Source organism: Somniosus microcephalus, chromosome 4, assembly GCF_052327205.1.
Source record: "Somniosus microcephalus isolate GS21.2 chromosome 4, FLI_Smic_1.0, whole genome shotgun sequence".
NCBI lineage: Eukaryota > Metazoa > Chordata > Chondrichthyes > Squaliformes > Somniosidae > Somniosus > Somniosus microcephalus.
Window position 1 is genome coordinate 198,068,798 of NC_140990.1, and position 19,960 is coordinate 198,088,757.

Here is a 19,960-nt window from a genome sequence, read left to right on the forward strand (position 1 = left end):
GGAGCTCTCCCCCCGGCGATTTCCCGAAGCTCTCCCCCCCCCGCGATTTCCCGAGGCTCTCCCCCCCGCGATTTCCCGAGGCTCTCCCCCCCGCGATTTCCCGAGGCTCTCCCCCCCGCCCCCCGCCCCCGCGATTTCACGAGGCTCTCCCCCCGCGTATTTCCCGAGGCTCTCCCCCCCGCGATTTCCCGAGGCTCTCTCCACCCCGCCCCCCGCGATTTCCCGAGGCTCTCCCCCCCCCGCGATTTCCCGAGGCTCTTCGCCCCGCGATTTCCCGAGGCTCTCCCCCCCCGCGATTTCCCGAGGCTCTCCCCCCCCCGCGATTTCCCGAGGCTCTCCCCCCGCGATTTCCCGAGGCTCTCCCCCCCCGCGATTTCCCGAGGCTTGCACCCCCCGCGATCTCACGAGGGCTGTGTGCTGGCGTCACGGGGGCCGTGCGCATGCGTGCCGGCGTCAAGGCGGCTGCGCAACGGGCCCGTGCGCAATGCGTGGTTGCCGTTTTAAAAAAAAACCAGAGCGGGCTCTCGCGGGCGGGCGGCGCATGCGCGGGCGAGGCGGCCCGCAGGGAGTAGGCAGGGAAACCCCGCGGGCTGGCGGCCGTTAGAGCGGCTCACTTCGGGCCCCGACACCGTCAAACCTGAGAGGGGGAAGTAGAGAGAGACAGAGAGGGAAGAGGAGAAGGAGAGAGAGGGAAGAGGAGAAGGAGAGGGAAGAGGAGAAGGAGAGAGAGAGAGGGAAGAGAGATAGAGAAATTTTTGGAGCTTCAGGCCTGCCTGCAGCGGGCCTGGAGACCAGCACCGAGTCCCCCCTGCGCGAGGGTGAGGAGGGGGGGGGGTTGCTAAACACAATATAAAACTGAAATAAATTGTTAATTAATTCCCTGACACATAATTCAAATATTTACCTTCGTTCCCTAACACACAGAAAGTGTGGGGGAAAAAATCGTGAAAAATCAAGATGGCGGCCACTCACCTCGGTTCAGAAGGATAAGGCCCGCCCACACACGCACAGATTGGTCGACCGGTCAGGTCACCGAAGCGTAGGATTGGTCAATGGTCGAGTCACTCGACACTCAACTGTAGGAAGACCTCGACGTCAGATGGTCGCTAATGAGAGCGGAACGCTGAAGGTTTTTGGGATACCGCGGGCAGGATTTTTGTCCGGCCGAAACGTAAATAGGCCTATAACCGGTCCGGAATCGCAAGCTTTCTTTTGAGGCGACGCGCGCGTCGGTACGCTCTGTAACTTCCAAACGCATAGAGACCAGGCGGACAGACAGACAGAAGAGCCGCTTTCCGCTTTATATATATAGATATATATTACAGACACTTTTAGTTCATTTTTAGTTAGTGCTTTTTACTTAGCTGTATTTGCTTTGTTTCAGTGCTGCCGCATGGTGCGGAGTGATACAAGATGTCCGACGCTGCATTGTGCACTGCCCATGCACAGTGTGCCACATAACAATATAACTACACCATACCAAAGTAGTTCCATACCAAAGTAGTTCCATTTAACGATGTGATACTATAACAATGTAACACCTCCCAATCTGTGATGTCTGACCTTCCCCCTCCCAAGGTGCAATAGCTGACCTTTCACCTCCCAATCTGTGATGTCTGACCTTCCCCCTCCCAAGCTGCAATAGCTGACCTTGATCCCCAAGGGTCCCAGGATGCGTCCTCCTGCCGCTGGCATCTCCTCCAACCCACCAGCCAGGCTATCAATTTGTTCGGCTGCAAAAGTTAATAAATTGGGCCAGTTTACAAATGGCCCTTCAAACAATTCCAGTTTTTAGCTGGAGATTTACGGGTCAGCTGTGTGCCATAACCATGCTTTGAATAGAGCGGCCCTATAATAAACTGTGGAATTTACCTCTTGTGGAGTCTTTGAAGCAAAAATAGCTGCAGAACCTCCTTTCTCTACATCAGGGTAGTCAGGGAACTTTCCAGTTGTGTTTCTGGATTGAAGAGTAAAATGTCAACACTTAACAAAAGGTAGCAACAATTCTCCAAATTAGCCAAGGGATCTTGCAGTGTTTAAAGTAAACAATCACTTATTGAAAGGAGCAGGATTTTAGTGCTGGATTAGAAACGGTTGTGAACAAATCTTAATTTACTGGGATTATATTTTTTCCAAGTTATATAGAGCTTTCTGCAGATCCCAATGTAGGATTTCATTAGAGAGCAGGTGTTAAAAATTTACAAAGGCAGTTTTAGCCCTGCCGGTCAGTGGTTACCAGGTGAGCGGGGAGTTAAAATCGGCTGTGGGACTCACACACCAATGTCCCACACTAATCCTGTAGGTTCATAATCTAACCTACTCTTCTGAGAAACCGGTGGGATCCTATTTTAAATATGGAAAATGGGCTCCAATGACATAATCGGGCCCTGACTGCTATTTTAAACAGAGGTCTGTGAGGGGAAGTTGTTGTGGCTTTCCCGCCAGGCCAACCTAGCAGGAAGAGGGGTCAGGGCCAGAAGAGGCCCAACCCGAAGTCTTTTTACTTTTGTTGACTTTCCTTGTGGGGGGTAGGAGTAACAGGAGCATGAGACTGATTGAGGTTATGCAGGTGTGGCCCTGGAATTAAAATCTTCTGGGCCTCACTGTCGAGGTCGGGACAGTTTACTGCCCACCTCAGACGCCGCCTGCCAGACTCCTGCCCCAAGTTAAAATCGGGCCTTGTGGGTTTTTCTTCTTGAAGCCATTAGACACTAAGGGGGTGATTTTCATTCAGAAGTCGGGAAGGAGGCGGGACTACAACTTTCGGGGTTGTAGTCCCGCCTCCATTGAGATGCAGCCAATCCACACGATTTTAACTTGATTGACCTTGTTGAGCCTGCCCAGCGGGCTCAGCAGGCCAATTAAGGGCCACCTGGCAACAGGTGACGTCACAGACTGAAATTTCATCTGTCAAGACGTTTTGACAGATGAAATATCAGTGTTTCACAGCTGTTTGAAGCTGTCAAACACTGACAGTCTTACTTCTAACCTGAGTCCTTCTACACAGACTCAGTTAGAAATCTCACCGGCACAGAAAGCTGCAGACTGTCACTTTTGACAGATCGCAGCCATTCTGCTTTCTGTGCCAGTTAGATGATGGACTCACGAAACCTAAAGGAAGGAAGGCTGTAAAGGTAAGTACAGGTAATTTAAACTTCTTTACACACTTTAGACACACCAAACACACTTACCTTTGCACTCATGCACACATCACTCACCTGAACACTGACATCTCGACCCCTCCAAGTCCTTCAACCCGAAGGCCCGACTCCTAACTTGGCGTGGGTTGGAGCCATCGGGAATCCCACACTTCAAGCTTTAAAATAGGGGTTAGGCTAAAAACTGCCTGTTAACTACCTGTTAACAGGCAGTTAATTGGCACTAATCCATTCCCGCCTCAGGTAGGCAGGTCCCAGTGCGGGGCAGGTACCCGCCTCCTTTGAAACTTACATGGAGGCAGGTTGGGGGCGGGATGGTGTCGGGACGCCCGAGTTCAGGACTTTAACCCCCTGCACGCCTCCAATCCCGACTCCACAGGTCAATGAAAATCGACCCCTTAGAGTGTCAGCCAGTGGCTTAGTGGGTAGCACCCTCGCCTCTGAGTCAGAAAGCTGTGGGTTCAAGTCCCACTCCAGGCACTTGACCACAAAAATCAAGGCTGACGTGCCAGTACTGAGGGAATGCTGCACTGTCTGAGGTCCGTCTTTCAGATGAGACATTAAACTGAGGCCCCCTCTGCTCTCTCAGGTGGACGTAAAAGATCCCATGGAACTATTTTGAAGAGCAGGGGAGTTATCCCCAGTGTCCTGGTCGATATTTATCCCTTAATCAACATAACAAAAACAGATTATCTGGTCATTATCACATTGCTGTTTGTGGGAGCTTGCTGTGTGCAAATTGGCTGCAGTGTTTCCCTCATTACAACAGTGACATCCCAAAGTGCTTCATAACCAATTCATTACTTTTGAAGTGCCGTCACTATTGTAATGTAAGTTGACGCAGCAGACAACTTGCACACAGCAAGGTCAAACAAACAGTAATGAGGGAAATGATCGGTTAATCTGTTTTTGGTGCTGATAATTGAGGAGATCTCTGTTGCTCTTCTTCAAATAGTGCCATACATCCACCTGAACAAGTAGATGGGGCCTATGGTTTAATATCTCATCAGAAAGGCAGTACCTCTGGAAATGCAGCATTCCCTCAGTACTGCACTGAATTGGCAGCTTAGATTATGTGCTCATGTCTGGATTGGGACTTGAACCCATGACATTCTGAATCAGAGGCAAGAGTTCTACCATTGGGTCAAGCTAACATTTAGGGCAACTCAACTCCAAGTCTTTGCTGATGGCAAGCTGAACCAAGCACCAATGAGTGCACAACCTGCTCAAACATGTGAAAGGGTCGGCTGATTTATACAGAGAGTAATGGATAACTATGAATAAGTTAAAGGCTGCAAACTAATTAAGGAATTTCAGATAATATTGCATGAACCAAGAGATTGAATTTGAGATTGAGTTACAACTTCGAAATGACTCACTCATTTGTTTATAATATATATTATTCCAATTTTATGTAGGACTTTTATTCATTTTAAGTCTGTTTTCATACCAGCAACTGCCAACATCAACTCTCCGTGCACGTCATGCTTTTGATTTGGGATAGTGTTCATGCCACATGGTTAAGAATTATTACAATGTCAGCCAGGAATAATCTGGTTAATTACTGAGAAGTTTAACGTAGTACATTCAAGTACCATCTATATTTTAAAACAAGACTCACGGAGGAGCCATGGTGTCTCCTGACTACTCAATGATCTGTTTCCCTTACCGACACTCGATATACCATTGTCGGATCTGCTCCTGCAGGGTTTCTTGAATATCCATTCGCTCCACCACTCGCACGTGCTCTTTTATGGTGACCAATGCTTGCTGGTATTCCACCTCGTGTGCTTCCTGCACCATATTCCGCTGCAGAGCTATTTTCTGAGCTTGTAGCTGAGCAGGGCTAGGCTTTTGGAAATTGGGAGGAGGTGCCTGAAAAAACAAAAGTCCAACACGAATTACCGCTGCCTGTAGTCTGTAACGATAATGCTTGCAATCTAACTTACAAAAGTAGTGTTGGTGTGTATGGCAGGCAACTAAACTCAAGATATCCCACCCCACCCAACTAAAGCAATTGTCAGAGCAGATTCTTGGGAGCCACTTTGGCTTACCACTTTTAACCTGAAACTGGCCTGCCCCATCTCTTGAGTGGGACACTCCGCCACAGGTGCAAAGCAGTCACAGGATATAGTTGAAGGTAAAGTTAAATTACAAAACAGATTGACACAGAAAAGAAAAGGAAAAAAAATGAAGAAAATTCCAAAGGAAGCTAAATTAAAAAATCAAAGATTAATTGGACAAAGAGAAGAGGGAAAAGAAAAGAACACAATAAATAAATGAAGTGAGAAGGGGAAAGCCATTGCAGTTCAAGTGGTTGGGTCGGGGGGAGCAAAAGTTCTGGAGAGAGGAGGGGAGAGAATTCAGCAACACAGTGAATAACATGGAAGTACCACTTCCAACAGGTTTCTTCTGATCCCGTGCTCAGCATGAAGATTTAAATTACTGTGGTTAGAAGTAACCAAATAAATAAGCAATGCTTTCAAATTAATACCAAAGAAAAACAAAACAATGGTTTACGATTCAACGAATAAAAGCATTCCAAATCAAATTCAGCAAGGTACCTGGGGAGTGCTGCACTGTCAGAGATGCCGTCAGATAAAACATTATACCAATTTTGTGCATAACATATGGTGAACTTAGCCATTTCATTGACAAATGGGTTCATGCTGTATTCACATCACTATAAGTTGTAAGTACAAACAAGATAGCGACAGATTGTCAGAAAGATTTCCAAAATTAAGTGGTGTGACAATTCATTTTAACTTAATAAATGTAATATCCACAATTTGGATTACTTTCTGTTAAGCAGTTTCCTTTGCTAATAAGGCATAAAGGCCTAGAAATTCGAGTGCACCAATAAACTGTCATGCAGGGGGCACAAGGAACAGTCCCTACACTTGAATTGATAGCCCGAGGTGCACATAATGTTGGCCCTATTGCAACCCAATATTGCAGAGGGGGCCTGAAACACACATTGGGCACCTTATTTGAATATGCAAAGGGCCTAACGCCTGTCTCAGGCGTGGACCCTAGACGCCTTTTTTTTGCCTGCGCCAATATGGCGGCGGCGCACTTTCTGCCCACCATATTGAAGGTGTAGGTGCCCGTTCAGTGCCTGAAAAACAGGCATGGCACTATCCAATTTCTAGATCAAAACTTCTTTTACAGCCTAAATCATTCTGAATTTTTACTTGGCCAAGCTGTTTTGTATTATCTCCTTTCCTTTTTTTAATTACATTTTTTTCAGTTTCATTTCCTTCTGTCCTGAAGATGCTGGCTATTACTGGGTACACTTCGATTATTTATGTGTGAGACTACACATCTATTCAACCATGATAGGGTTCCCAAATGAGCCCGGTCCTGCCCTCATCCAGCTTCCACACACATACTTTCCATCAGTTGTCACTGGATAGCAATCAAGCACGGAAACCCATTCTGATTTCTACCATCCCCAGTCCAGCAGTGCTGAAGCCAATTAAAGCAACCCCACCAAGCCCAAGATCAACTTCCTTTCCACAAAATTAGGAACCAAATCTGGACCTTCCCTGATCTGTAGGGCTCAGTACCATACCGTGTGGAGTATGTACCTACTAAGGCAACTTGGAAGCCTTTTTTTTTTTAAGTCTTCCACACCCATGCCACAGCTGAAAGAAGGGCAGGCAAACTGTTCCCACTGCTCTGCCAATGCTTTTCAAGCAACCACTGAGAAATATGCAGGACTAATCTGGGGCTGCCAAATGGAAATTAATTTGGGCTCCTAACCATAACCCCTACCACCTGCTTGAAGACACAGTGGGCAAATTTCATTGGGGCTCCTCCCACTTTGCCGCCATAACTTTGGCGGAAGTCTCAGCTCACGTGCGTGAACAGAGTTACTGCCAAGATTATGGTGGCAAAGCAGAAGCCCCGATTTAATTTACCCCTATGAACCAGATCAGAAATTCAAGGAACAAAAAATAAATCCTACTAATGCGTGGTACAACATGTGGCTCTTTGGAGAAGCAACTGCATGAGTTTTGCAGCTGCCGACAAAGATTCTTTGAGTAATCATTTTGTACTGTTTCAATGATGCCATTCACATATATATACACAATTACTAATGATGCCCTTTTCCATGGCTTGCTTCTAATTAGTCCACAAAAAAAAATTGACAATAACAAATAAAACCAACTACTCAGGCAATGACACACACAGCAGTTTTCAGTTTTGTGTTAATTTTCAAAGTGAATCTCCAAGCTAAGCAACACAACATGTAGATTAAACATTCTAACAAAGTCTGTAGGAGAGAATTGTCGACAAAAAGTGGTTTGGACCTCCTGACTGCTGCTTTCGGGAGGTGCATCGCCGATATTGCACCCACGCCAAAGGTATCTGTCACTTATTACATAATAGCCTGAAAATTCAGAGCCAATTATACTGGTGTAGCCCTCCTAATGCAAGGTTTCGAAACATTGACAACTTTCAGCGTTGACCCCGATAGAAATCAAAGGTTTAGCTGATTTACATACTGACTGGCGTTCACCCACCTCAGCTCCCATGTACAACGGGGAGGTGGAAGATTGCTGCTATAGGCTTTAAAAGTCTGCAGCAAGTGAGCAGACTAACAGCAGCCTAGAGGAGCAGAAGATAAATTTAAAAAGCTGTAACTGTCTTTTCTGTAAGCCACTGTAGTCAGGTGTCTTAATAGGAACTTTTTGTAATTTGCCAAGAAAGATGACATTAACTTCAGGGACAGAATGGGACCAACCAAACAGCTCAGGCCAATGAAAGAAAGGCAAAAAAAACCTCACCACTTCAAACTCTGACAGAAGAAAAGCGAATGAGGGGAGAGAGAGACTGATGGCTTCATATAGAAGGAAACAACAACAACAAGTTGCATTTACATAGCGCCTTTAATATAGTAAAATATCCCAAGGCACTTCACAGGAACAATTATCAAACAAAATTTGACACCAAGCCACATAATGAGATATTAGGACAGGTGACCAAAAGCTAGGTTAAAAAAAGTGCTGCAAATACCATGTGGAAGTAGGAGGGCAGCAGACATGTGCAGGAAAAAGTTCAATGTCTAACAAGGGTGTCAAGGTCAGAGAACTGACACTGCCCCCTTTTGTCCTGAGCACCATGGGAACCACCATACTGACCACCTTCTAATATTACTTGGAGTAGAAGGCTTCAGTCACACAAAACTATAGATCAAAGTCTTTCTGTCTCTTTTAATTGCAGCATATATTGCCAGCTCCCCTCACAAGATTAATTGCATGCAGCTTCTTCAAATTCCATCCTCTATTGTAACAGGGTTCTCCCAATACATCTATAACAGCAGCTGTCAAATGCCACATGCTATACTTCTCCTAATACATTTAATCTTGCTTCAACAACAACTTGTATGTATATAGCACCTTTAACGCAGTAAAACGTCCCAAGACGCTGCACAGGAGTGTTATAAGACAAAAAATTTGACACCGAGTCACATAAGGATACATTAGGGCAGGTGACCAAAAGCTTGGTCAAAAAGGTAGGTTTTAAGGAGCATCTTAAAGGAGGAAAGAGAGATAGCGAGGTGGAGGGGTTTAGGGACGGAATTCCAGAGCTTAGGGCCTAGCCACCAAAGGTTGAGCGACTATAATCAGGGAAGCTCAAAAAGGGCAGAATTAGAGGAGTGCAGATATCTCGGGGGGTTTGTGGGACTGAAGGTGATTACTGAGATAGGGAGGGGTGAGGCCATGGAGGGATTTGAAAACAAGGATGAGAATTTTGAAATCGAAGCGCTGCTTAACCGGGAGCCAATGTAGGTCCTCGAGCACAGGGGTGATGGGTGAATGGGACTTGGTGCGAGTTAGGACATGGGCAGCCGAGTTTTGGATTACCTCAAGTTTACGTAGGGTAGAATGTGGGAGGCCAGCCAGGAGTGCGTTGGAATAGTCAAGTCTAGAAGTAACAAAGGCATGGACGAGGGTTTCAGCAGCGGATGAGCTGAGGCACGGGAGGAGACGGGCGATGTTACGGAGGTAGAAATAGGCGGTCTTTGTTATGCTGCGGAAGCTCATTTCAGGGTCAAATATAACACCAAGAGGGCGATTTTGCCAGCCCTGGGGATGTGGGTTTGGAGGCAGGACTGAAACCCGACAAGTGGGAGTCCTGCCTCCAGAAGCTCCCCATTGAGAAAATCACCCCCCAAGGTTGCGAACAGTATGGTTCAGCCTCAGACAAATGTTAGGGAGAGGGATGGAGTCAGTGGCTAGGGAACGGAGTTTGTGGTGGGAGAAATTAGCACACAATGCTCAGGAAAGGCTGGCGACAAGAAGATGATATTGCTGCTTTAAAAGAGCTAACCCCCTATGGAAAACAGGCCATCAATTTACTTGGCAGAAACTCAGTTCTGGCAGTGGAAGATAGCAAGATCAGTGAGCTTGTACAAGCTATTGGTTAATAGGTGCCAACCTTGACAGTTACCAGCTGTAGGCCTTGAACACACCATGACGGCAGAGGTATCTTCACCTTTTACTGTCCCCTCAATCCTTCTTGGTGCTGCTCACCCACTTATAGTTCATCTCCTATCATACTGATACCTTGGAGACATCCCAAAGTAAATGAAATACCAGCTCCTCTTAAGATTGTATCTGTCATCTCGTGAATTAATTCATCCCCAGACAGAACCCTAGGTAGTGCTGTAAGGGTCTCCCATTGTAGCTTGAAAGGTGCTGGTGATGAAAAATTTGAAAGCGGTGGTGACTTTGACAGCCTTGGCAGGACTACTTGTCTGAAGATGTGGGCTGGATGTCATCTTCCAGAAGCTGGCAGGGTTGATCTATGGCATCTTTAGTGAATCTTAGGGGGCGATTTTAATCCTATCTGCCCAGTTTCTGCCAGATTCTAGGTTACTTACCCACCCTGGAGCCACCGGGAGCTGGCCTTTCCTAAGTTTAACATGCTCTACGGAGCAGGCGGTAAGGGTACCCGCCCAAAGCCACATAGATCACATAGAATCTACAGCACAGAAACAGGCCATTCTGCTCAACTGGTCTATGCCGCCGCTTTTGCTCCACACGAACCTTCTCCCACCTCTCTTCATCTAACCATATGAGCATATCCTTCTATTCCTTTTATCCTCATGTGCTTATCTGGCTTCCCCTTAAATGCATCTATGCTAGTCGCCTCAACTACACCTTGTGGTAGCGCGTTCCACATTCTTACCACTGTTTCCGTAAAGAACTTTCCCTGAATTCCCTATTGGATTTATTAGTGACTACCTTATATTTATGCCCCCTAGTTTTGGTCTCCCCCACATCTGTAAACATCTCCTCTACATCAACCATATCAAACCCCTTCATAATTTTAAAGACCTGTATTCTGTCGCTACTCAGCCTGCTCTTTTCTAGAGAAAAGAGCCCCACCCTATACAGTCTTTCCTGATAAGTATAACTTCTCAGTTCTGAATAAGGAAAGTTGATGAGCCAGCTGGCCGGTGGGATCTTAATGAGGTCCGGCCGTAAAAATCAGCCTGGTCTCATTCTGCTGCAGGCAGGTGTAAACTTAACGTGCCAGCGCAGTTTCCTGCTAGAGACCCGCTGGCAGATAAAATCCATTAAAATCCGTTAAATTCTGCAGGGCCTACATACTCTTAGAGGGGTAATATCTGGTTGGCCTCATCCTCCATAAATGCTGCCTCACTCCCCTTAGCTCCATTCTGTTTTCTTCCCCCTCCTCCATCATTATTGTCAATCGAGGGATCCCCACAGGGAAATCCATGCTGCCAAATAAGCAACTATTAATTTAAGTCGGGACTGAAAATTTCCACGGGAATAATGGACACTCATATTGAAGTCCTTCTCTGTACCAAAGCATAAAAAATGTAATGAAAATCACACCTGTAACTGCAGTTCTCCTCCAAAGTTCCCTTTCCTAAGCTGCAGACTACATACAATGGAGCACTTCCGTCAGGATCAAATGATCCTAGTGACTGCTCTGCCTCTTTTATCTCAGTTTCAGTTACACTGGTTGACAAAGCCTCACGTTTGCAGTGCAAATAAGAGGGTTTCTGGCTAGAAATGCCATCGCATGATTTGTAAATGATTTGAACAATCTCACAGATATTACGGCACATCGAAAACTGGAGGGATATCTGGCATAAATGGGTCCTGCCCCAAATTGTGGCTCTGAAATGGCTTTTCTCTCATAATGTCAGTGTTACCTGGCTACATTTAGCAAGTAAATTTGGTGCCAATACCGTCATAAAGATTGCGATTCAAGTGTTAATGTTAGTGATTACTTCAGCATTACAACAATAAATTTCACCAATCAAGCAACAGCTGAAGCACTGGGGACTATTTTCACTTTCAGGATCATAACTTTTTTTTTTTATTCGTTTATGGGATGTGGGCGTCGCTGGCAAGGCCAGCATTTATTGCCCTAACTGCCCTTGAGAAGGTGGTGGTGAGCCGCCTTCTTGCATCGCTGCACTCCGTGTGGTGAAGGTACGCTCACAGTACTGTTAGGGAGGGAGTTCCAGGATTTTGACCCAGCGACGATGAAGGATTGGCAATATACTTCTAAGTCAGGATGGTGTGTGATTTGGAGGGGAACTTGGAGGTGGTGGTGTTCCCATGCACCTGCTGCCCTTGTCCTTCTAGGTGGAGGAGGTCACGGGTTTGGGAGGTGCTGCCAAAGAAGCCTTGGCGAGTTGCTGCAGTGCATTTTGTAGATGGTACACACTGCAGCCACGGTACGCTGGTGGTGGAGGAAGTGAATGTTTAAGGTGGTGGATGGGGTGCCAATCAAGCGGGCTGCTTTGTCCTGGATGGTGTCGAGCTTCTTGAATGTTGTTGTTGCTGCACTCATCCAGGCAAGTGGAAAGTATTCCATCACACTCCTTACTTGTGCCTTGTAGATGATGGAAAGGCTTTGGGGAATCAGGAGGTGAGACACTCACCGCAGAATACCTAGCCTCTGGCCTGCTCTTGTTGCCACAGTATTTATGTGGCTGGTCCAGTTAAGTTCCTGATCAATGGTAACCCCCAGGATGTTGATGGTGGGCGATTCGGCGATGGTAATGCCGTTAAATGTCAAGGGGAGGTGGTTAGACTCTCGCTTGTTAGAGATAGTCATTGTCTGGCACTTCTGTGGCACAAATGTTACCTGCCACTTATCAGCCCAAGCCTGAACGTCGTCCAGGTCTTGTTGCATGCAGGCATGGACTGCTTCATTATCTGAGGAGTTCTGAATGGCGCTGAACACTGTGCAGTCATCAGCGAGCATCCCCATTTCTGACCTTATATTGGAGGGAAGGTCATTGATGAAGCAGCTGAAGATGGTTGGGCCTAGGACACTGCCCTGAGGAACTCCTGCGGCGATATCCTGGGGCTGTGATGATTGACCTTCAACCACCACAACCATCTTCCTTTGTGCTAGGTATGACTCCAGCCAGTGGAGCGTCCCCCCACCACCACCACCCCGATTCCCATTGACTTCAGTTTTACTAGGGCTCCTTGATGCCACACTCAGTCAAATGCTGCCTTGATGTCAAGGGCAGTCACTCTCACCCCACCTCTGGAATTCAGCTCCTTTGTCCATATGGCTGTAATGAGGTCGGAAGCTGAGAGGTCTTGGCGAAACCCAAACTGGGCATCAGTGAGCAGGTTATTGGTGAGTAAGTGCCGCTTGATAGCACTGTCGATATCACCTTCACTTTGTTGATGATTGAAAGTAGACTGATGGGGCGGTAATTGGCCGGGTTGGATTTGTCCTGCTTTTTGTGGACAGGACATACCTGGGCAGTTTTCCACACTGAAGGACAGATGCCAGTGTTGTAGTTGAACTGGAACAGCTTGGCTAGAGGCGCGGCTAGTTCTGGAGCACAAGTCTTCAGCACGATAGCCGGGATGTTATCCTGGCCCATAGCCTTTGCTGTATTCAGTGCGCTCAGCTGTTTCTTCATATCACGTGGAGTGAATCGAATTGGCTGAAGACTGGCTTCTGTGATGGCGGGGACCTCAGGAGTAGGCCGATATGGATCATCCACTCGGCACTTCTGGCTGAAGATGGTTTCAAACGCTTCAGCCTTGTCTTTTTCACTCATGTGCTGGGCTCCACCATCATTGAGGATGGGGATATTCGTGGAGCCTCCTCCTCCCGTTAGTTGTTTAATGGTCTACCACCATTCACAACTGGATGTGGCAGGACTGCAGAGCTTTGATCTGATCCGTTGATTGTGGGATCACTTGGCTCTGCCTATAGCATGCTGCTTCCGCTTTTTAGCATGCACGTAGTCCTGTGTTGCAGCTTCCCCAGGTTGGCACCTCATTTTTAGGTACGCCTGGTGCTGCTCCTGGCATGCTCTTCTGCACTCCTTATTGAACCAGGGTTGATCTCCCGGCTTGATGGTAATGGTAGAGTGAGGGATATGCCGGGCCATGAGGTTACAGATTGTGGTGGAATACAATTCTGATACTGCTGATGGCCCACAGCGCCTCATGGATGCCCAGTTTTGAGCTGCTAGATCTGTTCTGAATCTATCCCATTTGGCACGGTGGTAGGGCCACACAACACGATGGAGGGTGTCCTCAGTGTGAAGATGGGACTTCGTCTCCACAATGACTGTGCAGTGGTCACTGCTACCAATCCGGTCATGGACAGATGCATCTGCGACAGGTAGATTGGTGAGGACGAGGTCAAGTAGATTTTTCCCTCGTGTTGGTTCTCTCACCACCTGTCGCAGGCCCAGGCTGGCAGCTATGTCCTTCAGGACTCGGCCAGCTCGGTCAGTTGTGTTACCCTGCCACTTTTGGTGATGGAAGTCCCCCACCCACAGTACATTCTGTGCCCTTGCTACTCTCAGTGCTTCTTCCAAGTGCTGCTCAACATGAGGGAGGGCAGTAGGTGGTAATCAGCAGGGGGTTTCCTTGCCCATGCTTGATCTGAAGCCATGAGACTTCATGAGGTCCGGAGTCAATGTTGAGGGCTCACAGGGCCACTCCTTCCTGACTGTATACTACTGTGCCGTCACCCCTGGTGGGTCTGTCCTGCCATTGGGACAGGACATTCCCAGGGATGGTGATGGAGGAGTTTGGGGACATTGGCTGAAAGGTATGATTCTGTGAGTATGACTATGGCTGCAGTGTGTACCATCTACAAAATGCACTGCAGCAACTCGCCAAGGCTTCTTCGGCAGCACCTCCCAAACCCGTGACCTCTTCCACCTAGAAGGACAAGGGCAGCAGGCGCATGAAAACACCACCACCTCCAAGTTCCCCTCCAAGTCACACACCATCCTGACTTAGAGGTATATTGCCGATCCTTCATCGTCGCTGGGTCAAAATCCTGGAACTCCCTCCCTAACAGTACTGTGAGCGTACCTTCACCACACGGAGTGCAGCGGTGCAAGAAGGCGGCTCACCACCACCTTCTCAAGGGCAGTTAGGGCAATAAATGCTGGCCTTGCCAGAGACGCCCACATCCCATAAACGAATTAAAAAAAAGTTATGATCCTGAAAGTGAAAATAGTCCCCAGTGCTTCAGCTGTTGCTTGATTGGTGAAATTTATTGTTGTAATGCTGAAGTAATCACTAACATTAACACTTGAATCGCAATCTTTATGACAGTATTGGCACCAAATTTACTTGCTAAATGTAGCCAGGTAACAGTGACATTATGAGAGAAAAGCCATTTCAGAGCCACAATTTGGGGCAGGACCCATTTATGCCAGATATCCCTCCAGTTTTCGATGTGCCGTAATATCTTTGAGGCTGTTGACTAGTTTGTGGGACAGCTCTCCCAATTTTGGCACAACTCCCCAGATGTTGGTGAGGAGGGCCTTGCAGGGTCGACTGGGCTGGGTGTGCCGTTGCTGTGTCCATAGCCGGTGCGGAGGTCCGTCCGGTTTCATTCTTATTATTGTGTTTCAGTAGCGGTTAGTTACAACTGAGTGACTTGCTCGGCCATTTCAGAGGGCAGTTAAGCGTCAACCACATTGCTGTGGGTCTGGAGTCACATATAGGCCAGACCAGGTAAGGACGACAGATTTCCTTCCCTAAAGGACATTAGTGAACCAGATGGGTTTTTACGACAATCCGACAATTCATGGTTACCATTACTGATACTAGCTTTTTATTCCAGATTTAATTAACTATATTTAAATTCCCCAGCTGCCGTGGTGGGATTTGAACTCACGTCTCTGGGTCATTAATACTAGCCCAGTGACATTACCATTATGCTACCGTTACCATCACCATTTTAAGGTCAGCCAAACTTTTCAGATTATAACTTCAGAACAAACGCATCATCATGCTGCAGCAGTTCAATAAAGAGTGGAGCACTACATAGATCAAGCGGCAAAAAGATTGAAAAAATCATGATTTCAGGTTTTCAACATTTAAAACAAATTTTCTCTGTAAAAGGTGGTGACTAAAGCTACACACCTAAAGTTTCACAGAAGCTGGCACCCCACCGGTACATCCCCTATATAGCCGTTTGTCATGTGTGGGCCTGAAGTGAGTGTTGATAGAGTAGAATGTGGGATGCATGACGGGTTAGCCTAAACATGTCCTCATCAAATGTTCACACGTGCATTTTCAAGCATAGGTCACTAGAAGTTGATCAGCAGCAAGAACCTAGGTTGACATTTCCTCTTCCTAGCCAATTGTAGTACCCTGTACCCAAATCACCACCAAAGCTGAAATCAGCCAACTCAGCAAAGAACAGGAGTCAAATCTGGGGTCTTCCTGGCCTGTTTCGCTCAGTATCACACTACATAGTATATTTACTGACAGAAATATCACAGAAGCTGGGCTTAGCATAGCTTTTATAAGAGATCCATTTATTTATAGAATGTAAAAGAAAAGCTGATCTTCCGTAGCACTGCACACAGTACGTCGAAGAATAGAGTCGCTCTCTTATCTGTCTCTAATGCCTTTGCGTTACCGATCCTCTCTGTTTCTCCTATTCTGCTTCAGTGTCAATTTTTCATTTCTGTTTTACTTCCCTCTCCTTAACTCTTTCTTTTCCACCTTTCTATCTGCCCTCTTCTGCTTCTCTCTGTGACTTTGGTTGGGAAGTAATGAAGGGTATGACATGGTGTGGCAGAGAAAGGAGTTACCGAAGGCTGCAGGCTACATCTGGGTTCTGGAATCTAGGGAAAGTGTGGCCCTCAGCAGCTTCCTTTCCATCCCCTCCCTCAGTCATTTGTGTTTCCCTGCACCTCTTGTTGTCATCACATTCCCAACCCCTTCATCTTCCTGCTACCCATTCCCCTTACTACTACCCCAATCTCCCATCACTGCCCCTACCTCTTCCAATTAAACCCTTGTACCCGCTCCTGTCCCTTGCTCCACAGTCACTCACCTCATTCTCGTTAAACCTCTATCACTCCCACTTGCTTCCCCCAAGAGCAGATGACAAGCAGCAACTGATCCTCAACCAGTTTCCCTCCTACCCTCTCTTCCTTCCTATCGGTTTCCTTAAGAGGCTTTGTGTGCTTTCAAAATTCAACTTTAAAAAAAATTATATTAAATAAAAAAAGCAGGTGTGTGTGTTTCTTTCCCTCTCCCTCATAGGTATTAGAAATTAGGATCTCTGTCTTTCAGGTGTAAACAATTAACACTGATCTTTTTTAACTGGCAAAAGAACACAAATGAGTTAATCAATTAGCTTCACAATTCAACTGGTGTTTTTTTAAATTGAAGTAATGTTAAATCAAGAAAGTAAACTCTTTCTCCTCTTCATCCCCATCTCTCTTTCTCTCCCCTTTCACATTCTTTCTCTCCATCACAAGGCTCTCGCTCTCACGCCTCTTTCATCCTTGCTCTCTGAATCGTCTCTCCTCTCACCCCTCTCCCTCTGACCTCAATCTGTGTGTCTCTCTCACTTTCAACCCCCTCTCTGACCCCAGTCTCTCACTGACTTACACCCTCTCTCTCTATCCAGTCTTTCTTCCATCCTACAGTATTCTCTCGCACACCTCTCCTTTTCTCTGACCCTCTTTCTCTGACCTCAGTCTCTCTTTCTTACCATCCCTCTCACAAAACCTTCTTACCCTTCCTCTCTTACTCCTGTCTCCCCTCTTTCTGATCCCCTTCTTTATTCCTCTTTCCCTCCCTTTCATTTTCTAAAGGATATAGAACACAAAACAAAAGCTAAAACAGGTGTGTAATTAAAATACCCATCCCCTCTCTACCTCATACAAACACAGCCTATATTTTTTTTTCCAATATGAATTTTACCTCAGTAAAGCTTTTGAAATTTCCTGTAGCTTCAAATAATTTTGAAAAACTTTTGAGCAGAAGCTAAAGAAGGAGGGGTTGATGTTAACTCCTAGCGAATCCTGGGCCAGTGGGGTGAATGCAAAATTCACTTGCAGGCCCAGATTTCCGGTCCTCAGGATATTTTAACTCCTATTCTCCTTATCAATGTGGCAGGAACGGGAAGCCCACCCACTTGGTGTTATTTCCCAAAAGCCTACAGAAGCCAAGTTAAAGCGGGAATGTACCTCTTAAAAGGAGGTTCTATTCCATTTAGGAAAATTACTGCAAGATTTATTTACAGGAAACTTTCGAAAGTCCGGAAAGCTCTATCTACCAGCAAAATTCAGGAGCCGTTTTCTATAAAAGTTTTTTTACTTCTCGTTGCTTTTTTTTTTACCAGTCAGGCTCTGCAAGGTCTGTAGCTAAGCAACAGCTTCAGCTAGAGATGCTTGCAGCTGCAGCCGACTGTATTGAAGCTGTTGCTAAGCAACAGGGTTTGTTGATTCACCGGACCTGAAAAGCTCTGTATGTTTTAACATTGCCGCTGGTTTATACGGCAGTTTTGGTCTAACGGCACCAGCTCGGTCCCGTCAGTGCCGGATACCAGAAAGTTTCCTGTATAGACAAATGAGTCAAAAGTAAGATTTGAGGTTCACGGAGGCCTCCCTGGAGGTGCTGGGCGAAAAGTTTAGGTGAGGAGAGAAATTCTTCTGTCGAGGAGGAGGAAGATTCCCAAGTATGACATCCACCAATCCTGGAGAGAGGTGGTTGAGATTGTGAGCTTCAGGAGCATCACCCCTACAACCTGGACACAATGCAGGAAATGCTTCAATGGTCTCACAAGAGTAGCAAGAGGGTGTACAGCTTTTCATTTATCCATGTCTCACATCAACTGCTTTCTTCTACCAGATCCACCTGCTGCTTGTCCTGGTTATCGAGGCTACTGCTGCTCCTCTTCCTCCATCCACAGTAATGAAGCAAAAATAGCACCCATGATAAGCTATGAGAGCTTAATCAGTGTGAGTAAGGCAAAAACAAAAACAGAAAGAAGCAAACCCCAGTCTGAAAAATGCCTTGGAAAGCCACTATGCATAATAGCAACTCAGAGTCCTATGATCTGATTGCCAGCAGCTGAGTGCCCCCTTAAGTAGTGATTGCAGTCAGTAAGTCAGTAAATACCAAAGCCAAAGGATTTATTCAGCAGGTTGGATACGGGGCAAGATTTCTGACCTGCCCAGTTAAAATCATGACAGGATCCTAATGACATCAAATGACACGATTTGCATGCATTCATGCGATAGTCGCCTGCTCCTGCTGCACACCTCAGCTATCTAGATGAACTCTGAAGTTGAAATGTTCGCCAGCACGATTACATACACTTGCCACCAATTCCATCTCGTTCCCCGGCCACTGTCTGAGTTGAACCAAACTATTCGCAACCTCGGCGTCCCATTTGGCCTCGAGGTGAGCATCTGAGTATCCTCTCCATCACAAAGACCACCGACTTGTATCTCTATAATATTGCCCATCCCTGCCCCTGCATCAGCCCGTCTGTTGCCAAAACCTTTGACACAATGATCTCCCAGTCAGCATCCCATCCTCCACCCTCCATAAACTTCAACTCCCATAACTCTGCTGCCCATATCCTATCCTGCTCCAAAGAAATCAGTATAAGTAAAGACGGCCTAGAAATTCAGTGGGCTGCGCCACCCATTAGCGCCTTAAGAGGGTGCTAAGTGGGTCGGAAGCCACTGGCCACGCCTCCCACTAAATTTAGCGCCCCGCTAACGCCCCGATCGCGATATTTAGATGTGCCCCCTGCTTTAACGCCGGACACTATTTGTGACCGGTTCAGGGGGGCCTACCTGCGGCGGTAGAGGCGCTAATTAAAGGAGAATTTAAACAAGGGGAATTATGATGCCATGAGACGGGAACTGAGTAGGTCTGATTGGACAACGTTCCTGAGAGGACTGGAGGTAGATAAACAATGGCAAACATTTAAAGATAGAATGACAAAATTGCAAAAATTGTTTATACCAATCTGGCATAAAAGGAAATCTAAAAAGGTGACTCAACCGTGGATAACAGGGGAAATTAGAGACAGCATAAAATCCAAAGATAGGGCGTATAAAATAGCCAAAAAAAGCGCCAGAGCGGAAGATTGGGAACAGTTTAAGATAGAGCAAAGGAGGGCAAAGGGCATGATCAAGAGGGGCAAAATAGCTTACGAAAACAAGCTGGCGGAAAATATAAAAACTAACTCCAAAAGCTTTTATAAATATATCAAAAGGAAAAGACTGGTGAAAACCAAAGTTGGTCCATTGCAGTCAGATACGGGGGAATATATAATGGGAAATAAGGAAATGGCAGATCAACTAAATGCATACTTTGGGTCAGTCTTTACGAAGGAAGACACAAAAAACCTCCCTGGGATATCGGGAAAAATAGGGACATTGGCAAAGGAGGAACTGACGCAAATCAATATCTCTAAGGATATGGTGTTAAGGAAGCTAAAGGGATTGAAGGTGGACAAATCCCCAGGGCCTGATAACATGCATCCTA

At 46.5% G+C, this 19,960-nt stretch overlaps 1 protein-coding gene across 1 annotated transcript in view; it reads right to left on the bottom strand.

Annotated features, from left to right (window-relative positions):
• The window catches only part of LOC147120121 (dynein regulatory complex subunit 11-like), a 368,896-nt gene that overhangs the window by 272,985 nt on the left and 75,951 nt on the right, over nt 1-19,960 (bottom strand). The window contains exons 6-7 of the mRNA XM_085985675.1: nt 4,828-5,033; nt 1,873-1,957 (exon numbers count right to left, since the gene is read on the bottom strand). Coding sequence (XP_085841801.1) covers nt 1,873-1,957; nt 4,828-5,033 — 291 coding nt within the window. The remainder of the gene's footprint in view (nt 1-1,872; nt 1,958-4,827; nt 5,034-19,960) is intronic.